The sequence below is a fragment of the Pipra filicauda genome, unplaced genomic scaffold, assembly GCF_003945595.2.
Source record: "Pipra filicauda isolate LSUMZ 115617 unplaced genomic scaffold, ASM394559v2 scaffold165_size2600900_pilon, whole genome shotgun sequence".
In the NCBI taxonomy this organism is placed as follows: Eukaryota; Metazoa; Chordata; class Aves; order Passeriformes; family Pipridae; genus Pipra; species Pipra filicauda.
The window spans coordinates 1,844,902-1,870,165 of record NW_024104162.1 but is presented as its reverse complement, the minus strand read 5'-3'; the positions used below and the strand labels follow the sequence as shown (position 1 = coordinate 1,870,165).

Below are 25,264 nucleotides of genomic sequence, written 5' to 3'. Positions count from 1 at the left end.
CCCTCACAACACACAGACTGCAAGTCCTACCAAATGAGCATGGATGGCAATGTAGGAAGGAAGCTTCCCTGACCCTGCCCCTTATCATGACCCCCATGTGAGGCACACATCCTGAAAAGGGTCACTGCATGCTGCTCTAAGAGACACACACGCTGCAGGCTGATGGGGTAAAGCAATGATTCTTCCTGCATGTACAGTTATCAAAGGGCATTATCAATCCCAGATCGTGCACTCCAATGCCCAGCTCAGCGCAATCCTGGCTACTGCTGGCAACTTCTGCTGTAAAGAAATAGAATGTATGATGTTCACCTTCACCCTCACTTTCACTGCTGCCACACGGTTTGTCCCTTCAAGACACCCCAGCCACATTTTCTTCTCACAAAAAATTCACATTAGGGCAGGTGTCTCTTTTTGCTCAAAGAAGAAGCCCAAGGAATCTGTCCCTTTTCTGATGAATCAAGTTCATATTGCCATCAAATAGAAGAGCATTGTACAGTAAGGCCAGAAGCCAGGGACTGTCAAATGATAAAGGCTCAAAGAAAAGGGGAAGAAACCCCTAAGAGACCATAAACACATTCTCTGAATCTTAAAAGAATTCATTAGCATTTGTGCTGGTCTTAGCTACTAACCCTGATGAGAAATGACTGCATTCCTGAGTTTCCTACATTACCAATCTTCATCTCCACAAGAAGCAGAAAAGACCAAATGAAACCAAAACATCACGAACCCAACTTAAGACTACTATAAAAAATAGGTTAGTTACAGTCTGTAACAGTAAGTAAAGAACATAATCCTAGGTCTCAGTTGCTTCCTTTACCAAGTCACAAAGATAAATCCCCGCTACGCATACTTCCAACAACTGACCACATATCTGCAGAAGCAAGTCCAAGAAAAGATTGAACTGATCAAAGACTGTCAGAATTTTCTGTGCTATGAATTTTCTAAATTTTATTTAAAAAGAGAATTTAGAATTCTACTACGGAAAACAGCATGGAAATGCAGGCAATGTGTTAGCTGCCTTGTTTTGGTTTCTTTAGCAACTTATTGCTTGACTGTCCAAACAAAAATGTGAAATTACAACAGGTTATGTGATGCTTTGGCTGCCAAACATAATTTTAAATAAAGACAGCACAATATAGTGCACATCTCACTAACATATTCATCACTACTATATTATCTATTTATGCAATTAAGTATTGTAAAGTCTGGATTGGACCCAACCGGACTACATATGCTGCTGCTCCAGTTTACTGCATGTTGGCCAACTGTTTACCCAACTGAGATCTGAGTGCTGCTCTTCACAGTGTAATTGCTTTAGTCTCATTAATATTAAAGAATTATAGAAAACATTTTTTCTTGGACAGCTGTTATATAGCTTATTGTTCCACATGCACTGACAGTACTGGCAAATACAAAAACGGAATTTAACACTAAATATGCTCATGGCAAAAAGACAACATTAAAGGTCCACTAATTGTGCCAAGGCCAATAGAAAAGGCCAGAAAAATCACTGCACACATTCTAAGAAAGCACTAATGATAATTACAACTCTAGTTTGATTGAAACTTCCAGGGCTGATTTAGACTGTTTACATTTTTCTTCCCTGGACAGTGAAAGCTTTAGAAATGGTGCCATTCTTCCTACTCCCACACACCTGCCCAATGCTGTAACGTGTAGGTTAAATCCCCTGGGTCAAAGTTTAAACAGATTAGACATGTTCCATTGCCATTCTGAAAACCCTATTGAATATTCCTATTTAATATTAATTTTCAAAGTCCATTTCTTCCCCCTAATTCTTCCTTGCAAGATCTAATAACTTCATACTAAACTCTGTCGAGCTTGGCACAGAAAGAGAAGATGGTAGCTTATACTTCCTCAGCCCTCTAAATACATGACAGGAGGTAACTTCACACTTTGTTTATGGGAATATCCAGAGGCTACACACAAAGCATTATGAAATGCAACTGGAACTGCTGAAAAGAACAAAAATGGCTCCTCACTTTATCCACTCCTCTGCCTTGGCGGCTGCCTCCTGGTACTGCTCAGATGTCAGCTTGTAGATCTCCGCATTCTGAAACAAAGAATAGAACGTTCAGCTCTAAAAATTAAAGGCATCTCAGATCTTATCCCATCACAAAGGTATCTTCTATAATTAATAATGATTTCCAACAACAAACAGCATATTCAGTTCAAAGAACACAAAAAAAAAAAAATGCTTAAGAGTCGATTTTATTTTCAGCAAAATGCATCACAGCCACAACACATCCATTCCAAGCTTCAACTTCGTGAAAGGAAAGAGAGGGAAAAGGTCGCAAACAAACAACTGGCAGCTTTGGTTACTCCACGCAACCACAAAAACAAGGTGTTTCCAGCACCGAGTTATTCTGTGCTCGGTAGTGTTTTGTTCTCTTCTTTCATTAATTGCTGTGAAGGATCTTGTAAGTTACTGACATGCAAGTATCAAAATTGGCTGCTAGCACTGGAAAATCCATTTTACATTTCAGTGCTTCTACTTACATTACTTATTCTTTAAAAGAAAATTATGCAGCCTGTTTCCCTTTTAACAACACAGGGAGGCGTATCAGATATCAGTTAAGGCGCTGCCAAACAGAGTCTTGAGTGTCTTGCTGCAGGGCTTAAGAGGTTTGCATTAAATTCTCCTGAACTTGCACAGAAAGAGTTTTAGCTCACAACTCCTCAGTCAGAGGATGAATTCCTCCCCTTGGCTGCACTTAGGAGCCTCCCAAGCATGAACAGCAGGAGGGAATGGCTGCACACCTCCACTGACTGCACTACAAGGTCTTGTGTCACTAAACGACTGGCAAAGCTGCTTTAAGCAAAGCCTCTGGACTCCATAGGCAATTGCCTCACTCAAAGCTCATCTGCAAGGCTCTCGGTCTGAAAAGGCAGAGCAGAAAATATGCAATAATCAATCAAAAAACCTGACAAAATGGTATTGAAAGCGAGGACAGCTATTCATTTAGGGCCAGTTCTAGCTGCTACCTCGTCTCTCCCCAGATTTGGTCATTTTATATAGAATACTATTCTTGCCCTCCTTCATTTATTTTCCCATAAATGCAGCTGTGGTCCTGCGCATGATGAGACGACACATACTGTTCAGTGGCTGGAAAAAGGAAAGGACAGATATAACTCAAGTTCTATTAGTGGTTCTGCCACTTGTGCAATCTTGGGCAAGTCACCACTTTCCATCTGCAAGTGAGGGATAACAGCTGCCTGTATCTCTGAAGTTGTGTGAAGCTCAGCTAATTGGAAGGTTTATACAGGTTTTCAGAGCTTGGGCTTCAAGGTGCTATATTTAAGCTCTTTATCTCTGGAGCCTGAATTTATGTCACATACCAAAAAAAACCACAGAACAGATTTTGCTTTTCCAAACTTTGACCTAGGAAACAAATTTAAACTGAGAAATAATGGACGACTAACCACTTCAAAATGCATTTTGCCAGTAAATTATCATTAATGTTTTTGTTTACTTGTTACATAATGGTTAAATTTCTACGCTATTAAATTCATTTTTCTCTTTCCTATATTGAAAAGTTCAGCTTTTAGTGATGCCTTTTCCTCTGGCCTGTAAACAGACCTCATGACTTTCAGCTCCCTGCTGTTACTTATTCACACATGAAACCACAAGACCTGTGCTTCATTAATTAAATTTGCCATTAAAAATTAAATAATGTGAATAAGTAGATGTAAGCGTTATCTCCACTGGGCTTCATAGGTCTCACCGTTTCTCCAATTACTACCCAAGCAATTTTCATATTTCATACTATCTGATTTCTCAAAGGGACTGGATCTGAAAGATCAAAATGAGAGAAACTAGGAAAAAGAGAAAGCAAGGTAGCAAAATTAAACATTTTTCAGCAATAGGAAGTAGCCCCGTCAGATACTAATAGCCCGCAGCACTCTGCAGTGAAACAGCAGCAGGAGAGGAAACAGGAACAAATATGTTGTATGTGAGACCCAGCATGAGGTTGTGTTTAACCCACCTAAAGAAAGGAAAAATAGCCAACAGAATCATTTGCTGGTTGCACTGTCAATTAAAGTGGTTGTGGCACAACCTTGCCTAGTTTATTAGAGAGAGTTCAACTGCCCAGCACTGCAGTCAGGCTCATCTTCAACAACATCAACTACAAACACACAAAAATAGCCAGGAAAGAAACCCGTGGTTTAGTTCTGGATCCTAAAGCTGCTAAAAGCAGGAAAGTGAGAGTCTGAATGGAGGGGCAAGAACCTCAGTGAGGGAAAGGAGGAAAAGTTTGGCATCAAAGCAATCACAAGGCACATAGCACCGTGCAAAGACTGAGGAGGGGCATAGAAAACTTTCAACCTGCAGCTAAAGCTGCTGCGTTTAAAAAATGAAAAGGAAACATCTTTGCATGTGGTTCAACTGGGCCTCTTGCCTTTGGATTAGACCTCTCTGCCACCTTCTTTCCCCTCCCCCTCGTCAAAAACCTAAAAACTAATGAAATAGTATTTCCAAAGCTATGAATCAGCATCTTTAAATTCTTCCCCAAGTAATAAAAACAGGGGCTTACCATTTAAATCTGAGTTTGTTCAACAAGCAAACTTTAATTAAAGAGGTTTTCCTTGATCTTTAGGCCCTTTCCTACCTTAGGAAAGCCAATTCCCTTTTGTCCTAAACACTAAATGAGCAAAAAATGGGCTAACTGGGCAAGAGAAGGGACTTTCAGCATGGGCACAGTCACAGCAGGTTCTGTGATTTGGGGTTTCTACTTACAGAGGATAATTTTCCAAGTATCCTCATCTATACGACTTCGGAGGCAAGATCTGCTTCATTTTCACGATTTTACCTAAAACACTATGGCAGGAGATAAGGTTCCAGTGGCCTACAACAATCTAGGCCTTTATAATAAGGTTGCAAACGAGAAACCAAGCCAGGAATCACCTGAGCAGTTCCCCGGAACTTCAGCAGAGCTGCCCCCATACAAGGGCTATTCAGCAGGATCAAGGTGTGGTATTTGCACTTGAAACAAAGTCTGAGCTGCCCGTAATCTTAGTGAAGTCCTTTATCTTCATAAAACGATATTCAGTGGCACAGTAAAAGAGAGAACATTCCACACAAAATTACAAGACATCAATGCTGCTTTTAATTTACTTTCACAATATTTGATGCTTGAGATAAAATGGGAACTCACAAAGAAAAAGTTGAACATGAGACCTCAACTATTATTAAATAAAGCTCCTGGCAGTCTTAGTTGCAGAAATAAGTTTAAAAACATGACCAAAGGACACCATAAGGGCTCAAATAACAAAAGACACAGAAAGAATGAATGAACCACCTAAAATGTTTCACTTCTCTCAATAAAGCTGAGCCTTAGGGGAGTCAACTTCAGAACATCGCAGCTTTGTCATATGGGGAGAGAGTTCTCCAGAGAGGACAAACAAACTAAACAAAGAAATGTTAGTTGGAAAGATTTTTCCCTGCTATTAAATGATGGTTCGTAGCAAATAATAAAAACACCAAGAAGTTATAAAAATACATAACTAGAGCCTAAAGTGCAACAGAACCATTTATCTTTACCCTACTGCTTTTCTACAACAGATTTGCTGCTATACCCTTGCTCCCCGCTCTTCCCAAAACACCCATGCGCTAAAAATTCCCCTTCCAAAGGGAATCAATTTTAAAACTCAGAACTAAATTTGGAGTAATCTTAATTCAGCATTCCTCCTTGGCTGCAAACAGGCAGAGAAACCTCAACACTCACTACTACACCCTCGCTACACTGCCCAGGCCCTTTCCAGAACATATAGCAAAGAAACTAAGAAAACAATATAGCAGAAGACTGAGTTCTCAGGGTTATTTCAGGAGGGAAAGTAATTGAAGCATAAAGAAAAAACCCTGCCAGCTCATTCTCACATTGACATTAAACCACATTCCTTACAACTTCAGTGAAACACACGCTACTTGCAGTAACATGTAAAGCAGAAAACCAAGAAACTCATGCATGAGGAACTAGAAATTAATCAGGTCTTAGGTGAAATTCTTTGTGAACATCAAGCAGCAGCATTAAAAACCTGATACTGGGACAAAGATTTCTCCATCAGGTTCAGTCTGTGTCAATAGATCAGAAGGTGTCTGGATTAAAAAACAACAAAACTCAACCACCATCACCACAGCTATCTTGAGATATTTTGACACCTCAGAGTATAGAAGCTTGTCAGTGGTCACAGTGTTTAAAGATACAAAGAGGATTAACAGCTGTTGAAATGCTGCCAGCCTAGATGAATGCCAGTGATAGCTCTGATGAATCGGAGCAGAGGCCTTGACAAATGCTGCAGACGACAGCCGGGGGATTAGATGGTACAATCTGCCTCACACCTGACAGACGTGTTGCTTCGATCCCCTCTCTGACATCCACGCTCGCCAGCTTCCAGCAAACCTCCCTCTGCAAGCCCCACTGGAGCCAAAAGCAGCACGAGAGGCAGTGCTGTGAGTGGGAGAATCCACGGTGTGCCCCACGAGGAGGAAACACTACAAGTTTGGGAAAGAGGTAAGAAAAGCAGAGCATACTTCTCGTGTATCAAATGTCAGCTAGGAGACATTCAAATTCCTGCTTCCAGCTGCTTCTGAAGCCAGAAATAAGACCTCATGCCATCCTGATAAAGCAGCACAACTGTTGCCTGCCCACACGAGCCTGGGGACGGGGAACGTACATGAGCCTGGGGACGGGGAACGTGCACGTGCCCTGGATGCAGCTGCTGCCACGAGGAACAGGGGGAAGCTACAGAGAAACATTGGTCAGTGACAGCCTCGGGAACTGCCTTTGTCCCCAGCAGTGCCCAAGGGAAGCAGAGGTCCACCGGGTTTCCCCACACCTCACTGGGTCGCTGGTTTGCACACACTATAAATCAGGCTGTTCGTTCTCATCACTCAGAAGTCTCATGCAAATGGCTCCTAACACGTTTGAAAAATTACCCCATCCACCTGCATCCCTCCCGCAGGTACAGAGGCAGATGAGCTGAACCGATCTGTTCACTGGACGACCCTTTGGATCTGTTAAAATCAACCCACACAATCAATCACTGCTATCAACTTTGGTCCAAAACAGGGAGTTTGGGAATTTCACAACACACTGCAAGAAACAATCTCTTCACCTCCTCAGCTCACTCCTCTGGAGTTCCTGCTCAGCCCATTTGTTGGTATCAGCCAGCATTTAGCTCAAAGAGATGGTTCACATTCCCTCCCTCCTATCAAGTGCACATACACATAGAAGCCAATTAACAAGGAAGAGAAACATGCACATAAAGCATACCACGAGAGCATAGAAGTTAAGGGTTAAACTGCTGTTTGAAATTTCATATGCCTTTTTTCTCAAAAGATAACAGAGGAAAAGATGCAAGCAACTACAAACAGCTTGCTGATACAGAAAAAAAATAAGATTTTTTTTCAGCCAAAGCCAACTTCTAAACACAGCTCTGTTGTTTGCTGTTCATGTGTGGGTTCATCTACTCCTCCCGCAGAGACCAATAATGAAATGAGAGCATTGAATTTGTGTCATTCTATTATTTCCTTCGGCAATAAGCTGTGAGATCATAAATTTTGGATTAAGATTCAGAAAAAGCATAAAGAGAACAGTGTCCACAGTAACAACACAGGCAAGTTAAACTAGTCATGGGCAGAAGTACATTCTTCTTTAAACAGATCTTCTCATGACTGCAACATTATCCTGAGTTGAAAGTAAAATATTAATTCTGTAGCATATCTAGAAAGCTCCTCAAAGATAAAATCCCATTGAATACCACTCTTCACAAAGCTTGAGGAAGGCAGAGCCAGGGAGAAGGACCATGGTTGAGTTTATCCTGCAGGTAACAAACTAGGCACAAAAAGGTTAAGCTAAAGCCTCTAAAGCACACAGTGACTCAAACAAAGCTACGCATCCCAGGACTTCCCAGAACCAGGTCCCACACCAAGATGCTCCAACTAGATGAAAAAGGGGTTTACAGACCCACACTGATATCCCACACCAGAGTCAGACTGTCTTAATGAAGGTACCCTGGGAAGAGCCCAATTAAAACAGGTACCCCACAGCAAGATGGTATTTGGGACTTTTCCCAAAAGCTTCGTGTGCCTCACTGGAAACATGAAGATAACACAAGGCTTTTCTGCAAGTCAGAAAACAGCCAGCAAAAAAAGAAATTATTTCTACAGAGGCATTTAAAAGGGGAAGAAAGAGAAAAAAGAAAAAACATTTATAGGAGGTTGCTTTAAAGCACAGCGTTCTGAAAGACTACAAATAAAGCATTAGTAATTCTTTAAACACAAACTCTAGAAAGTAAAAGCACCTTCAAAGAGAAAGGCCATAAAATGCCAGCAGGCAATTTGGGCTTTCTGACAAGGACAGCAACAGCATCGTGAAAGGCCCAGATTAATGCCAAAACTGTTGTAGGAGAGTATCACCCCGCTCTGCTCCTAGCTGGAAGTTTAAGATAGGAGAGAGAAATCTAAGGTGAGGAATTCACAGTAAATGCCCAAATCAATTATACCTGACAAGTGCAGGTAAACAGGCTTCCTAGGCATTGATTAAACATCAAGAGTTTTCAGCATCTGCTTCAGAGAAGCCCCAGACCTGGTTGACCTGCACGGATTACGTGGTGCCCGTGGCATTAAGGGCATGGCACCATCTGCTAAACCCCTGTGCCCATGCTGGGCAGCTGCACAACCAGTCCTGCAGTGATACCTGGGCCCTACCAGGGGATCCACCACACAACCAGGACGAACTCTGAGATCACAGGACACTGCTTCTAACAACTGGCCACTGTCCAAGAGAGAGCAACGGGAGTGCAGAGAATCAATGCTAAGGGAAGGGGGGGAACAGAGAAAGAAGGAAATTGCCAGAATATCATGAGTGCTAAGGAATGCAGCTGAAAGTTTCACTCAAAGGATGACCAGCACTTCCAAGGGGAAAAAACCACCAAATAAAATTGGCAGCCATCAAGTACTTGTCATACATTAAAAAAGATACTAAGTACATTCCCCTGTCAGGCCTGTCACAGCAGCTTATTTTGGGAAGGGAGGAACATTATAGCTAAGGTTTGATGCCGTCATGCCAAAGCTGGTATTTGACAGAGCCTCCAACAAAACTCCCACCACCTCGGACAGGCATGTTGCAGCTAAAACCCGGCTTTCTCTGCTGAGAATATCCCTAAGTCCCATTTATAAACTGCAGCAGCTGGCCCAGTTAACAGTTCCTGTCTCAATTAAAAAAAAAAAAAAAAGTAGTTAAATTAATGATCCCATCCTTTCACATAACAGGTAGCTAAGGAATGCAATACACTGGATTCCCAGAGGAAGACAGAATAGGAAGGAGCCAAGGCAGCAGCATGTGTAAGAGGACTGGAGAGCACTGAAGAAAATGCATCACATCCATACACTTGCATGGGTAAAGGAACTGCAAGGAAGAGAGTCGCTGTAAGAAACAAACAAAAAACTGCTGAAAAACAGAAGTAAGCCAAAGCCTGGAAGTTCCACCCCCTCCCAGGGTTTTTCCTCTACCCCCTACTACAAATTATTCTCCATGTGCAGTTTCCAGTAAATCAAGCTTTGTGAAATAACCCCGACATGTGCAGGGCTGAGAACCAGCCAACAAGCAATGATGAGATGTCCCTGGAATGATTAAGGAAAACGCAGACATCTCTCAGGTTACAAGGAAGCCTGTTGTACTCTCCCCTTGGTGCATATGCAATGCTGCAAGCACTGTTCTGAAACCTCTGATATTCAAAGGCTCATTTGGTTGACAAGGAGCCTGTGGATTCGTGGACAGATTGTCACACAAACTGTCAGGTTTTTAGAGAGACTATCAGACCTTTCTTTGCCTACGTTATGGAGCACATCAAAGACACAGAAGATGAACCAGACGCAGACTGCACAGATCTGACAGAATGGTGGGTGTACATATTCAGAATACTGTACTGCTGGGGGGGGAGGCTTAATGTGAATAATCAGGGGCTGAAAGTTCCAGAAATGTGACAGTTTTTGGCAGCGATTCCCATCTTTGCATTTATTTATCGAAGGGAGAAAAACTGCCATACTAGAGGCAAACTTGGAAGAGGAAGAAAAATTGTACCGGCAGCAATTTATTTTGCCACTATACTTTTTCTTTATTATTATTACTCCCAGAGCATTTTCTGAAGATATTTGTATTTTCAGTCAAGGTTCTCTCACTATGCTTGCAGGCTCTCTTCTCATTTTCTCCTGTAGGAGAGGCTGGTTTAATGATTACAGCCAAAAAGACCGCTAGGACTTCACAGGTCACCGTACACAGTTAATGACACAGACAAATCCGTACTTTCAGAAGTGCCTGCTGGCTCAGGGCTCTGTCTGGAGATGCTCAGGAGCTCATTATTCAAAACTTCAAGCTCAAGTTATGGGTAATCAGCACATCTGAAGAAATACACCATACCCGGACAACCAAAAAGTGAAGAAACAAAAGCTATTACAGAAAATACTAACCTTAAGCATTAAGGTCTCACTTTTAAAATGGGGACATTGTTCACTTATCTTCCAGTGAGCTAGAAACCTTAGTTAATGAATACCTGGAAAAAGTTCCTAGCTCCACAGATGAAAAATAGTATTACAAAGGATAACTTTATATCATTCCTCTTTATTAGTAATACTTGGACAAACATTATAAAGCAATGGTATATTTATTTTACAGGTGGCAAAAAAAAAAAGTTATTAGGCTATTTCTACCAAGAAGTATTGATTATTACTTAAAAAGGAAAATAAAATGCAAAATGAAACACTGATAACAAGAAAAAGAAAGTGAATTAATACAGATTCCTTTGGCCTGCCTTTACAATACCAACATCACATAACCTCCAGTTCTCCCTGCAAGGCATCAGTTATTCCCCAGAAAGGAACACTCGTATCTTTTTATATTTATTTTGCTATTTAAAAGATTGAAATTCTCCCCACAGTAAACAGAAAATAAATACAATGCTTATCCTAAGATAAAAAAACCAAGGAGGACAAAGGAGAAAGGATGGTAAAAGGGATAAGAAAGAAATCAGAAAATATTTGCAAACAATTTCCTTTCCATCATTTGACAGTCTCATTCTCTCTGCTTTTAGTGATCTTCTTTTTCACATGTTTTTAAATGGAGCTATTTTGCCTCCTCCGAAGAGAACAATGCATTGAAGAGACATCTCTGTAGCTGGCAAAGAGCTTGTGAACTCTAGAGAGAAGCCCAGAAAGGCCGCAGAGGAATAATCAGGTGGAGAGGCATTTTTGCAGCAGAGTTCTTGAGCTGTAAATATTAACATGAAAATCAAACACCCCAAGAGAGCAGGGGTAGCCACACGATTGCTTCATTCCCATACTCTGGCAAAGACCACTGCTTTGGTCACAACCCTGTCACCCATGGCCTTCAACAGCTTTTGGTCACCACCAGCTCAGTATCGTACTTTCTTTACAGACTCCAGGCAGAGGAAAAAGAACAAGGCATGTCTCACTTTTAACCCGTTAAAGAATAATAGGAATAATTACTTATTAAGATTAACTCTGAAAAATCTCATAATGCCTTGCTGCGAAGGAACATAAATGGAAGAATGTCACATGCATGGTGTACCATACACTCTTAGATACAAGCTAAATCTACTCTCAAAATTTAAATTCTAAGCACAGTCTCTGACAGTAAGGAATATTACATGCAAGCAACAAGAGACACTGACCTTAGCACTAAATGAGAAAGAAATAAAACTAGGCTTAAAGAAACACTTTGGCATGAGCATCCTAATTAATCTGGAGTTTGTTACTATAGCTGATAAACTCTGTAACAAGAAAATTCTTGGAAAACAGTGTTACAGTGGATTTTCTCCGGCTTATGGAAACATTATCAGTATTTCACCTATATCCACTGGACAAGACCAAACAAAAAATCCAAGCCCTTCAACCGGGGACAGCTTGAGCTTAGACAACAGGAACACAAAGAAGAGACAGAACTATGCTTTTGCTGGGGAACCAGAGGAGAGAATAAAACCAAGCACTACAAACACCACAGACCTGGAGCCAATTCCTCTCTCCACAAAACAAATGAACAAACAAACTTAAAACCCAGCACTGTCCTGTTTTCAGCCAGCAAGGACAAACATTGTGTTCTTCACCAGGACATCCTGTGCCTATCACAGAAATCAACAGCTAGGACACTGTTATGGGGGATTTTTATTGTTCTTCCTGCGACAAACGCTTGTATCTAACTGGAAGAAGAGTTATCTCAGTGCCACATGAATGAGGGATTAGCCATCAGGCAGTAATGGCTTTTTGCTGCTGCGAACGGAAGCTGCATCTCAAAAAAATTACCTAAAGGTGAAAGGTCTCATATACTACATTCAATTCCCTGAAGAGCCAAAGGAAATGTTGTGGTATACATAACTATTAAGAAAAACTAAGTTAAAAAATGCATATATGCCTGCCTGGGCAGGCACACAATACAGCATTTTTACACACCCATCCAAGTCGTCTTCTCAGTCCGGTCAGCTCAAAGCTTGTTGCATGTCAGGGCAAATTAGATGATTTGTGTAGAGTGTCCAGTACATCATGAGACATCTCTAAGGGAAGAAAAAATTCCACAACCCAGGCACTCCTCAGTTGACCCAGGCGGGCAAGCTCACAGCAACCTTGCAGCTTGAAATTATAAAAGAAAAAATTTGGCTTCTGTTCAGAACAATGGGGAGGGAGAAGGAAGGAGAAGGAATTAAGCCTTTTTCCTTATTAGAAGACTTGAAATGCAATAATTGGGAAGGAGGAGAAAAGCTAGCTCTTCTCGTAAAATAACCTAGTTATTACAAGTCTTCTCAGACCAGAGGCTTACACTTTTATCTCAGCTCCCACGTTTTCTTCTCCCATCTCTTGCTCCTCTATGGCCTCTTGGGGACCTGCACAGATTCAGTGGACTCTCCTGGCATTTCCTGCCTCTGTGGCTGTTCCTCACTGTTGCTGCCCTCTGTGCAGGGCAGCATCTTTTATCTGATGGCCATTCCACTGGTCAACACCCACCAGGGCAACCTGCTCTCCGCATTTATCAGGGTTCAGCTCCCAGACAGTTCTAGTGCATATGAGATGTATCTTTCCTATTTTTATTAACAACAAAACAAAAAATATGAAATAATACTAAATTTTTACAATGGGGCTGGAATGCAAATGGATGAGCTAGGAAATCTTCATTTGAGTCAAGGTGTTTAATGGTAAACTGCAACTGGGATCATTTCAATGTATGGGCAAACCACCAGCTAAACCCAAAACCAACCAACCAAAAACCCACCCCTCGTCATCCCAGAATCAGGAGATTCTGCAGCAGGCAAAGCAAATACCATTTGCAGTGGCTGAAGACCTCATGGCGAGCCTGATGGTACACATTTAAAAATATTAAACATGTTATTTACAAGCTTCTTCTGAGTCACCCTGGTCTCTTGGGAATGTGCATTATATGTTCAAGAAATTGGAGTAGCTCTTTTATTTATGTTTCTTTAAAATGACTGGCAGATGGGGAAAAACCTTCAGAGAAGTGGCCCCAGGCTGTCATGAAACATGTATTTAACACACCCACAGTAAACTACTAAACACACTTCAGAAGGTACAGCCTCTGTAAATATGGAGTAGTTCCTTTTTAAAGTCTGATCTCTGGACTACTTAATTCAGCACAAATTCGAGATGTTCTGTGGAGTCTGCTCAATTTAAAGAGTAATTATTAGCTATATTTTCCATTAACATGATGACAGTATATTCTATAAGGGCAAGCCATAATTTTAAGGACATTTTCAAAACACTGGCTTTACTTTTAAGTCACAATAGTAATGCCTTTTTCCTGCCACATGTGGAAGAACCACTGTGGGCTGAAATAGAAATCTCAGATTCCCCAAAGTCAGGGTCTTACACAAGTGGATTCCACACACACAGGAAAGTTTGGTCTACCTGAAACAATTTCCAAGAGTAAGTCTAAATCCGGAATATCCCAAGAGAAGCACAAGTTTCAATCATCCAAATCCCAGCAGACATACAGACTCCAGCCTAAGGTCTGGAACATATTTAATCAATTCACTCTGCTAACTCTCTACAGTTTCATAAAATAGCCAATACTGCAATAACAGGGCCAGAAATTAATTGTACACTGGTTGGTGAATTACACGGAAATAACAGGCAGCACAGGGTGATGTAGTTGCTGTTGAGGTGCAACTGCACTATAGTAAAAACAGGTGAGAGACAGACAGTGCATGTGTGTGCACACGTGAGTACTTCTGTGTGTATGTGTGTGTGAGTGCTGCTTTCATCAGAAAAGTAGCACTGGTTTTACTGGTGACAGTGCTATCTATATACACACACATTTATAAATACCAATTCTGCTTATAAACAAGCGTGTAAACAGCACAAAGAGGGAGGAAACAGAAATTTAAACTGTTAGGCAATAAGAAAGTGAATGAAATGAAGGGAAAATTGGGTTGAATAAAAAATGGCAAGGGAAGGTATCAGATATTAGATAACGAGGAAAGCTCTCAGAAGTGAGACAAAAGCACCTCTTGTTTTGCTCTTTTTGGACTAGACTTGACAAATACTCCGGTGTTCAGTTCTAACAAAGAGACAAGATCACATTCTAGGTCTTTTTGTTCTGCCTTTAACAAGTCTTCATAGTGATACACTGATGAGACCAGATACCAGATTGTTATCTAAATTCAGCTGCTAAATTCAGTGTTAAGACACTAAGTTCAAACCACACATTGCCACATTTATTTCACAAGTCGAGCCTGAGGATGGATTCCTCCAAGATGAAGCAGCCCATAAGCATTATTCTCTCCCTCTGCAAAGGTACTCTAAATGCCAGGGAAACAAAATCACCGTACGGCTCTGACAGTTCACCCTTCAGCACACAGACTGCAAACGCATCTCTGCACTAATCGTGCAGGCTGAAGAGGCAGCAAACACTTAACTGCTGTTTGCATAGAGGCTGCTTGTAATTTGATGTAATGTACTGTACATCAGTCAACACATACTGAAGAGAGAACATACACATTGCAGAGAAGGCAGAGAGGCAGTGCCGACATCGAACACATTTTAGTTACCCTATTATGGATGTTCTTGGAGTTCATCAAATTAACAATCAATTTATCTGATCTCTAAAAGCTGCTGTACTGAGGTGTATTAACTACTAAACTTCACACGCTTTCAGCAAAAAAAGGCATTAAATGGTTGAATTGAGTACAGGGTACTGGAAGTGAGTTTGTGTGTTGGCCAACAGCAACAAGGAATGAACCTCTCCCTGCAGACGGTGAGACGGCAGAGGAGCATCAGCCTCCTCTAGATACTGTTCAGCCGCAACGGATACCCGCGGAAAGCAGAAATCAGGGATGCTGTCCTCCCTCCTCCACCCCCAGCATGACATTTAATGTCTGAGAATAACTGAAAAGAGGAAGAAGATGGGGGGTTGGAACCAGTTCAGATGACAATTTCAGGTTTGTTCCCTTCTCATTTTGTTCCCGTTCACAAATTTAACACGCACACAGGACAGGATCTTCCATTCTCTAAATATCAAAGGCTGTGCCCTGAGAGACTGACAGAGCCACTGCCACCTGAAAGGCAGTGTCCACACAGCCTGAGAGACTGGGAAGTGATCTGGTTGATTAGGATGGATCTTATCGGCCTATTTCAGAAAACTACACTGGGAATTATTCTTCTTGTGTTCACAAGATTAAATCAACAGTTTGATGAACTGAGTGCTTTGCTGTACTGCTCCACTGGCCTGAAAGGTAAACTGATTTTTTGGATCATAGCTGTAGGTTCACAGAAAGCACTGGTGGGTTTGTGAGAGGAAGGGTTTGCAGAAGGGGCAGGAGACGAGAACTGAACAAAATAGATAAGAAAAAAAATTGAAATTTTAAAGAATATTGTAAGGTTCAATTATGGTGATGGGTACAAGAAATTCTTCTGAAACAGAAACACAATTTTTTAGACCAGAACTTCATTTCACACTAGTTCCTCCAAGTACACAGAGCACTGGCTAGAGCAATAAGCTGGTGGTTGGCAAGACAGTGACTGGAGGCAAACAAAGTAGCCCTTACACACACAGCAATAGCTCACATGCAGCCCCAAGACATTACAGGTCATTTTATTGAGGAAGTAAATGGTGTCAGTGACACCTGCCAGGACACATCAACTCATTTAGAAAAGGGCACTGAATCTTTAACTCCCACTGAGAGGGCAGAGGGTTCAATTGAAGACAACACCTCAACATAACTTGCTTTTTCAAAGGTAGGTGGATGCTTCCCAGGTCTCATGGGTACAGACAAGCCTGGGATCCCAACTCAAGGAATGCATTCCTCATCCCCTTCAACAGAAATCCCCTGCCACCTTTTCCAGGTGACATCGGTTTATGCAACCCCCCAGAGCCTGCTTTAAACTGGTGATGAAGACCCAACATGAACATATTGCTATGGAAGGTCTTTTTTTTTTTCCCCTCCAGGCTTCTATCACTTTTTTCTGCAGAATTTTTTATTGAGACAAGTTACTAGCCAAAAAAATACAGAAATGACAGTGGACTTGCATGTAGGGGTGACCTTGATGCACCAGAAGTGGGAGACAGCTCCAAGAAGGAGGATCAAGGCCAAGAAGAATAACAAACAAAAGTTTTCCTCCCATTCTTTACACATTCTAAATGCTTTACAAACATGAGTTAAACGATAAGTACAAGGGCAAAAAGAGATTAATTCAAACAAACCAAACTCGGTGAATACCACACACGAAACTACAAGATTTGTGAAGCTAAGCAGAGAAAAAGGTACAGTCAACCTTATTAATAAAAAAAAAAGGTATGTATTCAATACATTCCTTTCCCACTTGCACAAATGCTCTACAGCTTATGAATACCTCTTGTGCTGCTTACTGCTCTGAAAAAGTACAAGCAGAAAAACGTTGCATATTAATGCACCCACTGCTCACAGTAGTCCACAGCCACCTAATAAAAGATAACGTGGGAGCCAGAGCTTAGGAAAATCCAAACAAAGAAGAGGCATCATCTATAGCAAGGAGTTTCACTTCATCTTCTGAGATTACCTTCAGCCTTTCTCTGCTGTTTTACACTACTCCAAAGAGCTGCCCGTGTTTTTGCTGTACTGTAGCGCTGCCCTTAGCTTTTGTTAGGTTAAACCCAGCAAGAAGCCAAATAGCACAAAGAGTCAAATAAATATTTACTTGGGAGAAAGTATACAACTAATATGCTAAGTGAAATCTCCTGGCATCTGAAGGGTTCCAGGAGAGACTCCATTTCTCTCTTATCATACTTTTCAAAGGTTGTTTCTACCACTTGGAAAAAGCAGGACAAAGCACACACAGAATCCTTAATAAAAATCCCAGCTCAGAGCAGTACATATATTAACTATTTACAACAAGCTCCCTCCATCTCCCTCCCTGCTTCTCAGTAACAAATAAATGCATGAAAGAACATCAGCTTAATCTTCTCAAATTGAGTGTTTCTAAGGTTTTCCTTACAGATTATCAGGTCTAACTCTCATCCTTTCTACCCAGAGAAACACTACAGTACAAAACTTCCTTCAAAACAGTTGAGAGAAGACCCACATTTTGTGAAACAATTTAAATTACATGGATGAGATGTAAAATTACTGTAAGAAGCCAGAGTTAGAAGATTAACCATTTATAACAAATTACCCAGGTCTCATTACTGGATTACTTATTGGAGATTAGACAGTCACATTGGAAACGCAGGTGTGGAATGGAATGTGTACCACCAGCTCCAAACCCTGCAATTACACACAGTCACATAAGCAGGCAGTTCAAAGGAGCTATTCCCTCTAATTTTTCTGATTACCAAAATATTTCAGGCACTCCAAAACAAAAACACACAAGCGACCCAAGGGACTGAAACACACAACTACAACAAGCTATCAGAGTTAAAGGGAGGAAGACCAGGGGCATTACCAGTGTAATGATCCTCTGCAAGGAATTTGTTCAATAAAATTTGATTTTTAAAAAAGTCAAAAAGCATGCACTGCATTGCAGGCAGAACAAAGCCTACCATCCCTTCCCACACACAGTCCCAAACAAACTGAAGGGTGTAGTGGGAAGAACACTCCCAAAAACGAATCCCAGCATTGGTCTCATCCCAGTACAGCTATGTCATGCATTCAAGTCTGCACTCAAAACAGTTGAACGCTGCCAGTAGCAGCAGTGCATGGCATTCGCTCAACACAAGTCAGAAGTGCAAATCAAGTGTCAGGCACTACAAAGAAACAGAGAACCAAACAGTGTTTCTGACACAACTGCCATATTACGCTCAGGGACCACCCGCATCCCGAGCACTGTGCACCCAGTCCTGGTTCACAGCTCTCAAGAGAGGATTAAATAGGTGTGGAAAAGTTCCAAAGATGACCAGCCAGGATGATCAAAGTATGTGGGGCAAGTACCCCATAACCTTGCTCTGATCACAGAATCACAGAAAGAATCAGGTTGGAAAGGACCACAACAGGTGATCTGGTCCCACCTCCCTGCTCAAGCAGGGTCATCCCAGAGCATATTGCACAGGATTACATCCAGACTACTCTGGAATATCTCCAGTTAGGGAGACTCCACAACCTCTCTGGGCAATCCAGTGATCTTACAGTTGTCCTTGGACATTCACATTTGGGCACAGTCAGGACCAGCATAATGAACTCGATGGATCTTCAGCGTGACAGCACTCACTGTCTCACTTCTTCCAGTGCTTTAGTAGAAGATGTAGGGAAAACCCCAAAAGCTGAAACACTGAAATTATTTTTCATACATGCCTTTTCCTCCGAAAATTTTAATAAGACTGTCTGGAGAAACTGAGTTTCTCAAGATCTATTTGAAATAAGGTAGACCCACAGTTCATCTCATGCAAAACTAAAGGCAAAGCCTTTTTAGCATTTTTATAGCTTTACTGTTTCACAACACTTTGCCCTCCCATTATAAGCTATTCCATCATATAGATGGAATAACTGAGATAGATGGACTAAATAATTGTTTCAAACTCCCAAAAGAGAAATGGCTATTAGAAAATGAGCAGGTTTTTCCTTCCAATTGTGTGCTCTGTCCAGTAGATTACAGTACTCCTTCAGAGATTACAAAATAAAAGGATAATGTATTCACACAATCTGCTGCATTCAAGGGAACTACTGAGTTCAGTTCTGGTCAATACATCTCAAAGACAGAGCTGCAAGGGGGAAAGTGCCAAAAGACAACAAGTAGAATGAGAAACCTGGAAAAAATCATTCACACAGCAGAGGCTGAAAAGGTAAGGACTGCTCAGCTTAATGGGAAGGTAAAAGAGGGAAGAGAAGTCTACAAATAGCGAGTAATTAGAATTCCTTTTATCTCTTTCAAATAAAGGATATTAAATGAGAAAAAAAAGTATTTGCAACTGGTAACAGAGAATTTATGAAGTATATAAGTTAACCTGTGGCCCACGCTGCCACATGATGTTGGAGGCACAGAGCTGAACAGGGCTTCAGGAACAATGCCTGAGTCGCACAGAAGAATGGATGGCACTAATCCAAGTTCCAGAGAATAAAAATACTGAATGAAAATAAAACTCTTGAGCAGGGCATGTGTCAGCCTCCAACTGACAACAGTTAGGAAGACTATTCTCAAAGCTACTCTCGCAGTTTTCTTTGTGGTTTTGTTTTGGTGAGGGGTTTTTTTGCTTCTTCCTTCAAAGGCTTTGCAAACTGACCACTGTCAGAAGAAACAGGACAGTCTTCGTGTTTGATTCACTGCAGCAGCTCTTATGTTGTAAGGAGTATGTAACACAATTGCTCTTAGAATCCTACCAGGAAGGTACTTGGTTTTTAACATCAATAGCTCAAAACATTCTTCAAAAACAAATCTCTAAGTCTCTTACTGCTGAATTTTGTTATCATGCAGAAGTGGGGACAAAGCCAACATGGACACAGCAGGGGATGAGAGAGGGGAATTCCTGACAGCCTGATCCTCAGAAGCAGAAATTTCAGCATGCTAATTCCATGCTGAGCCATCACATCTATTCACCCACAGCCAATAGCTTCAAACTACCAGCAACCACATTCCAAGTGACCATCCCCTCTTAAAACAGCAGAGAAAGCAAACTTCTATTTCAGAGCTCTTCCCCACCTCATCCCCTTATTGACAGCTTTTTTCTAATATAGACACACATATACACAGATATATAAAAATATATTTAAGCCTGAGTTGGAAAGCTTTAGCACAGTGGAAGGAAAAATAAATAAATAAGTGTCAAGGTCTGCGTGTATTCAACAAATAAAAGCAGAATTATATAAAAGCAACAGCTAATAAAAAAGATTGTTCTGCACTGCATTTTCCATCTTTCCAGCCATTATAGGAATAAAATTATCCACAGAGAAGATCAAAAACCTTTTTCAAAACTAATACAATTAAGCTTTATTACACTGTTTCAAGTACATTTCTCTCCTCTCCCTTCTAGCCCCCACCACCTCCCACTCCAATCCAGACTAACGGTTGGAGGCATTCTTCTGTTTCATTACCAGCAAAACACTAGTGTTTAAGGGTCAGAAACTATCTAATGTTTCAAGAGAGGAAAGAAAAAAACCTGTTCTTTTTATCTACTTGCTTTTGTACACCTAACAACTAGAAGATAGCTCCTCTGCAGCTCTGCAGTTTGAATAGGACTGCAGGCAAGCCACCTTACTCCCCCCGAGAAGATCCTGCACTAGAATATCCCTCTCATTGTTTAAAAGGGTGTCCCTGTAGCAAGGGGCATGGACTTGAAAACATAAACCACAACAAAAGATTTCAAAAAGGGGACAATGAAGCCCAGACACAAACTTCTCCCCACTCCACTGTCCATAAAGGACAGACGCACACACAGGTTTTCCCTGCAATTTCCGCTTCGTGAAACCAGATCCGGAGAGAAGAACATAATAGGAGCACACAGCATGGGACCAAGAAATTGCAAAAATCCCCTTTGCGTATGAACATATGGACAACTGTGATAATTAGAACGATAGCTGCTAGATTGTTTGCAATTTCACTGAACAATCCCCATTATCTAGAAATAGAATTTAAAATCCGAATGCAACACTGAGTGGTAGTTTTAATAGTTTATTTTTAATGAACTGCGTGGATTAAAAGTGTTGCTAAACTGTATCATGTGAAATTGCTCGTGGGCATGTTTTACCATCGATGGTTTAAGAAAAGTGCTGCATGGACAATCATGGACTAGCAGGGAATGAGAACAGGAATAGATATGCCAACAGTTTCCTACCGTCTCTATAATCTGCAATTTTCCCATGTTCCATACTCACCATCATGCTACATGTTGGTAGTAAAGCTGATTGATTTCTCTGTCTTTTTACAACCTCCCTTTTTCAGAATTGTTTGCATTTCTTTTTAGTCACACAACACAACTACAAGTCGAATGTATGCAACTCCCTGTCAGGAGGTCTAATTGCTTCAAATTGGAGAAGATTATTCTCCACATTTATTAAAAAATAAAGACTACTTATAACATTATTTCATTTTGCCAGGAAGTGAAGAACACATTAGTTCATAAGGAACAGCATGGCTGCTCCTATTTTTATGGCATCAATTTTTAAAAACTCATCATGGTAAACAATTAAACAGAGAAGCAAATCCCACGTTTAGGGGAGAGATTCAAATCCCTAAATGGATTTTCAAAGGTCATTTCAGGCTTAAAAGATGCTTGACAGTGTCTCTTTAAATCACGTTCATTTCGAAGGCTTATCCAGCAAGAAGCAGGCAGTGCACTGCAGCACCATTCTTTGAACTGTGGGGCTCCCCAGAGAAAAATTAATATTACAACTTTAATTTGCATTTATAGCAAGATTTATATTGTGGTGTTATGTTTTTTTTTGGTTTTGGTTTTTTTTTTTTTTAATTTAGGAAAGGATTTTTAACAAAAGGAATAAAAAACAGGGCACTTGTTTTGCTTCAATTTAGCTTTCACCTAAACCCCATGGTGAAAAAGAAAATAGAGTTTGAACTACCAGAAATCTTTTTAAAAAAAATCATCCAGTTAAAAAAAACCTTTATCTTTCAAATGCAAGTTGCTCAAAAGATTCATACAGCTTTTCTAGCACATACATAAGGGGTGGGGGGCAGACAAGACAGTGGGAGTTGAGATTTCCAGGTTTCAGCACAACCCTTCTTGGTTCTCTGCTCTTTGGATCCACACAGTTCCATGTCCGACCCCAGCAGTGTGCAGAGGGCACAAATAAAGACAATTTAACCCTACCTTCCTCTCAATGCGGGCCAGCTGCTCCTTATAGAAGGCCTCTTGTCGCTTCAACTCTGCCTCCCTGCCTCTCAGCTCCACAGCCTGGGAAGAACAACAAAAAAGCATCAGCAGAAGAAGAAATTAAAAATAAACAATATGAGTGCAAGGAAAGCACATGGCACACAGACTGGAAAGAACTTTAAAAACGGAAAAAAAAAAAAAAAAAATCACTGCTCAGGACTGGTGCAAGGGATCCCTCATGGTGGAACTACAAACCTTGAGTATTTGCAGCTCATTTTGGGTTATCCCCAGAAGTTTGAAATGCTCTTATTAGTATCATACTCAAACTCATAACCTTGATTTTACTACTTCTTATTAATTGGAAACATATGATTGTAACAAGGTGACACCTTCCTATTGCCTTTTTCAGAACTCCATCTTACCCATGTCTTTGTTTTTCTGAGTCATGACAGTCATTACTCCAATGTTCTTCACCTTACCTTACCTTAAAAAAATACACTCAAATCCTCCACTTTATAAACTCTTGTCCCTTGGAGTGTCAGAAAGCTTCTGTAGATTTAATACTTCCCCACAGCAGACATACATAGGACTACCCTGGTAATTAAGGACTCCCTTCACACACCCTCTGTGCATTCCCCATCAGCACCCTCAGAGTTCCTCTGGCTGGGTGCTGCAGACTCAGAGGGGAGAGAGGTGTCAGACAACTTCTCCTCCATCTTCAAAGTACAAAGGTGACTTTATATACCAACAAAGCTGGCATATAAGCTCTTGCTTCAGAATAACCTGGTCACCAACTAAACAGTGCTCAATTAAAAAAATCTGTGTGGGTACAGCAATGAACTGTAGCCCTCTGGTTCTTTACACCCAGCACCACTTCATTGCATTCCCAACACAAAACTGCACTAGCATTAAGGAAACATGGCATTGATGGAACTGAATCAAACTTTTAAAGTTTAAAAATAACAAGCAGCAATAGCAAGACAAATAGCACTTGTTCTTCACTGCCCATCACACCCCAAAATCTCTGGGGCCACATAAGTCATCAGCAGGCAGAAGACCTTTCAAAAACAGAATGAATAGCCTGTTTAACATGGACACAAACCCTGCCAATCCATAACACCCCAGCAGCATTGCTCTTAACTTCTAATGATGATGGTACAACCACAGAAAATGCTGGTCCAATATGATTAAGCAGCTGGGACAAAAACATCCCTGTGGGCTCAGACCTGTCATTTTATGGCCAAAAGCCATTGCTAACGAGAAAAATTACATCTGAAAGCAAGTTACTGTGCATGTCCTTCTGTCTGCTTCCCTGCTGATGGAAATACAGTGCTATAATAGGGTTTAGAAGAGATTTTAATTTAGGCAATGAGGGTGGTTGATAAGTAAGCAAGAAAAGGAGCACATGAAATAGGAGGGTTGTAGTGGTGTGGTGTGTGTTTCTGTTTGTTTTTAAAAAAATAAATATTTTGGGTTCCATGTTTGCCACCCCAGACAAGGGTAACACACAAGCAGTACAGATTCATATCTATTTCCTCTTGCTCTCGAAGACATTTGATTAAAAGCAAAATCTCTAGCTTTGCTTTAACCAGAGCTGCTACACAACTTCTAACCTGCAAACCAGCTGGAACAGGATGGGGAGAGGGATGAGAATGAGGTGCCCCATACATGTAGCCTGAAAAAGAGATATCACAGCAACAATAGGGGCAGTGATGGGTAGTTTGTAAGTGCCAAAATTATGACCATTTTCCAGTAAGAGAACCATAACTGTCCCTCTCAACCAATATCCATCTTCTCCACAGAAAAGGACTAAGTAACTTAAAATAAAATGAAACAGATGTAAGAAGGTGGGGCGGTCTGGTGGGTGACCAAAGGACCCCGATTCTCCAGTGGATTTTCTGCATAACACCCATAAAATCAGATTACTAAACCAGTGACTTCTATTTCCTTAAGGATAAAATAAATAAGGAAAAGAAAAAAGAATAAGACAGTACCGACCCCTCTGCATGATTCAGATGGAAGGTGCTTTTCATGTGAAGGAAGAAAGGAAGAAAGAAAAAAAAAAAAAAGAGTCAAATGATGAATTCCTAAAAACTCAAGAAAGCTTCCTTTTAATCTAAATAACTTCATTATGTGGTAGTGCTAGTCACCTTGGGATAGCAGACTATTCTGGAAGCTCAAAACTGATGTTGTAACAATACAGGTGGGCAAGAGGCTTCACTCTGTACCCACACGCTCACTCATGTTTTCAACTCGTGAGCTTGCCTGACCTTGTTCACCAAGAAATTCAGGATATTTATCCATATGACAACTCTGGAAGGGAACACCAGTCAAATACCTAATCTCTCGAGTAAGGTGCTGAACTACATGATGACGACCCATGGACTCTCAAGCAAACCTCACTGGAGCTGGCATGCCCACAGTGAATAATTTCTCCACACCAATGCACCCTGCAGCAGACAGACATTCTGTGTGCCACTTCCCTTGGGTCTCGCAAAATTGATGTCAAAGAACCAAATCCGGATCTCCCAACTGCAGACTACAATGTTAGAATTCTGCCCATTCTTCCCCCTAAGTAATATCTCCCATATTATCCTCCATTATGTTCCACTTGTCGCCCATAATGTGTGATGAACCAGAGGTTGCAGAGAAAACTTGTACTTGCAACACAAACATATTTTCAATGCCTTGCTTGTTTTCAAGAGCTGCTGTTTCAGTGCATTGAAGTACACTGAGCAATATTCCATTTGTGACAGATCTGCTTCAAAGTTGCTTTTTGTTTCCCTCTAGCCCCAGCTGTTATTACTAGAAACTTTAGTACACTTTACGATGGCGTTTGAAGTATGAACGGTACAGTCAGAGCATGTGTCATTTGAAATATTCACTGTTCCAAACTGGGTTAGGCAACCAGGGACATTTTGAATGAATATAGGATATTTATTAAGAGTTCCCCTAGTCCTGCTGCTTATTCCCTACCTGAAGTCAGAAGCCTG

The 25,264-nt window shown here is 41.0% G+C and overlaps 1 protein-coding gene across 3 annotated transcripts in view; it reads right to left on the bottom strand.

Annotated features, from left to right (window-relative positions):
* The window catches only part of CHCHD6 (coiled-coil-helix-coiled-coil-helix domain containing 6), a 109,597-nt gene that overhangs the window by 50,860 nt on the left and 33,473 nt on the right, over positions 1-25,264 (bottom strand). For all 3 annotated transcript variants that reach the window (XM_039379394.1, XM_039379393.1, XM_039379395.1), the window contains 2 exons: positions 22,269-22,352; positions 2,001-2,071 (listed from right to left, as the gene is read on the bottom strand). In XM_039379394.1, coding sequence (XP_039235328.1) covers positions 2,001-2,071; positions 22,269-22,352 — 155 coding nt within the window. The remainder of the gene's footprint in view (positions 1-2,000; positions 2,072-22,268; positions 22,353-25,264) is intronic.